Source organism: Chinchilla lanigera, unplaced genomic scaffold, assembly GCF_000276665.1.
Source record: "Chinchilla lanigera isolate Chin_1 unplaced genomic scaffold, ChiLan1.0 scaffold00059, whole genome shotgun sequence".
Taxonomy (NCBI): Eukaryota; Metazoa; Chordata; class Mammalia; order Rodentia; family Chinchillidae; genus Chinchilla; species Chinchilla lanigera.
Genome location: NW_004955460.1, coordinates 10,049,677 through 10,051,878, shown reverse-complemented (window position 1 = coordinate 10,051,878; position 2,202 = coordinate 10,049,677). Strand labels below are relative to the sequence as shown.

The following is a 2,202-nucleotide window of genomic DNA, read 5'->3' as shown; positions in this document are numbered from 1 at the left end:
GTGCTTACTGTCCCAATTTGAATTTGTTGAACTATAGATGCCAGGAAATGAACACTGGCTTTGCTGTTCTTTAATTCTGAGCATCAGGATGCCTTGGCAGATCTAGAAGTACCTGCTCCTCCTTTCTAATTGTGCCAGACATTTTCTCTGTTGACTTTCAGCCTTATAAATATGTTTGCTGTACTCTCGCTCATACCTGCTCTTTCTCTCTCTCTCTGTCTCTCTCTCTTACCAGTTCCTACAGCTTCTCCCTAAAATCTAAGTGCAGACTCAAGAGAAGGATGGGTGAGACAGTTATGTAACACTCCTAACCCACCCGCTACTGCCCATGCACCCGGATCCCACACCTCCCTTTGCATTCCACTCGCTTTCTGGCCCTCAGGGTCTGGATGATGACAGACTCGGCCTGCTCTACTTTCCCCAAGTCCCACGCGGGTTACAAGCCTGTGAGGGCGTCTTCCTCCTGCTGCTTTGCTTCTGAGCCACATTCCTGCCTTGATTTCAAATTCTCTTCACAATTTAGCTCCTTCCATCATCCTCCCCAGATCCTCGCTGTGTTCCTCCAGGCAGGGCCGGTCTCTGGGGACCGTGCAGGCTGATTTTTTATTTTCTGTGGCTCTCCTCTCTGAATTCTTGTTCTTTTAGAAATACACATGCTTTTAAAATCCAGTCATAGCATCGGTACTTTTGCAGAATTCTTATATCACTGTTTTGTCTCTTTCAGATTTGACAGACACACCCAGGCCACCACACTGACTTACCAGATATTTGGAGGATATCTAAGATCCAGAGGTCAGTTTTTGTTCACAAGTCCATAAAGTGGCACATGCATGTGGTATCAGAATGAAAATAGTAGAAATAAGGAGAACTAGAGACTCCCTCCCCCTCCCCAGAGGCAGCCTTGTACCAGTTCCTAGTATATCCTCCGGGCAGTCTCTTACTCATGAGCAAGCTGAGAGCCAACTATAGAATACATTTGTTTTTCCCTTAACCTTAGTAGTAACCTTTCTATTTGAGCACACAGAGGTCTAACAGGTTCTTTCATACCTGCAATAGTGTCTGTTTGTTTTTCTCTCCTACTGATGGATACCTAGCTTTCTATTCTGTTGTTACCACCAGGGCCTTATTGAACATCACCCATGTACTCACGCTTTTGTGCCTATGTACAAGTGTACACGATAAACTCTTGGTATTAGAATTTGAGTCATAAGATGTATTTTAAACTTTTATACTGACATGCTTTCAGTCTAAGAGATCATACCAGTAGTGTACAACGGGTGAAACTCATGAGACTTTTTCCTACACTGTGTATAAGATTAACTTTTTCCCCAACCTAGTAGAAAAAAAGTTAAACTGTTTTAATTTCTTTACTTTGAAGTAGTATTTGTATTCTGTAATTTCAATGCCTGAGACTGCCGTACTTATTACACTTAGCTTATCTTTTGCATTTTATTTTTATTTCAGTCCAATGTTTAAATTGCAAGGGTGTTTCAGACACTTTTGAGCCATGTCTTGATATTACATTGGAGATAAAGGTAAATGTAATAGTTTTTTTGGGGTTAAGTTTTAAATCTTTTTTACTCTTCGACTTTTTGCTTAATAAAACCAGGTTTTGTTTTTGTTTTTTTGTTTTTGTTTCATTTTGGTCTTTTTGAGATAGGGCTATGCAGTTCAGGCTGGCCTTCAGCTCATGTTGTAGCCCAGGTTGGCCTCGAACTCACAGCAATCCTCCTGCCTCAGTAACACCAGGTTTTGACATCTCTATTAGCAAATCTTAGATGGCTCTTATTCTTTAAAAGTTTTAGCATCTTGCATTTTCTGAACTACATTTTTGTTATTCTTGAGCTTTCGCTTCTCTGATAACAGATGTAACATGCTTATGATGAAAAGCACAAGCACTGCAGACATATTAAATCTGCCCTTCACCACTGTTGCTCTTGATCATCTGATATGCACTGCCTCAGAATAGAGTAGGTCCTTTTTTACAGAACTGAGACTATGAGCAGGGCACAGTGCTGCGTGTGTATAATGCCAGGACTCAGGGAGGCTCAGACAGGCAGCACAAGTTTCAACCCAAATTGGGCAACTTAGTGAGACTCTGTTTAAAATAAAAATAAGGGACGGGCTGGGACTACAGCTAAGTGTGAAAGCCCTGGGTTGGATCCCCAGTATTGCAAAAAAGAAAAAAAGAGAAAAATTTTA

The 2,202-nt window shown here is 41.2% G+C and overlaps 1 protein-coding gene across 2 annotated transcripts in view; it reads left to right on the top strand.

The window, feature by feature from the left end:
- The first annotated feature begins 469 nt into the window (after positions 1 to 469).
- LOC106149996 (ubiquitin carboxyl-terminal hydrolase 42-like) overlaps positions 470 to 2,202 on the top strand; it is a 107,486-nt gene continuing 105,753 nt past the window's right edge. Inside the window, exons 1-2 of one of the 2 annotated variants that reach the window (XM_013521138.1) lie at positions 470 to 792; positions 1,465 to 1,535. In XM_013521138.1, the coding sequence (XP_013376592.1) occupies positions 654 to 792; positions 1,465 to 1,535 (210 nt within the window). In that variant the 5' untranslated portion in view covers positions 470 to 653. The remainder of the gene's footprint in view (positions 793 to 1,464; positions 1,536 to 2,202) is intronic. The other variant, XM_013521137.1, reaches the window with a different exon arrangement.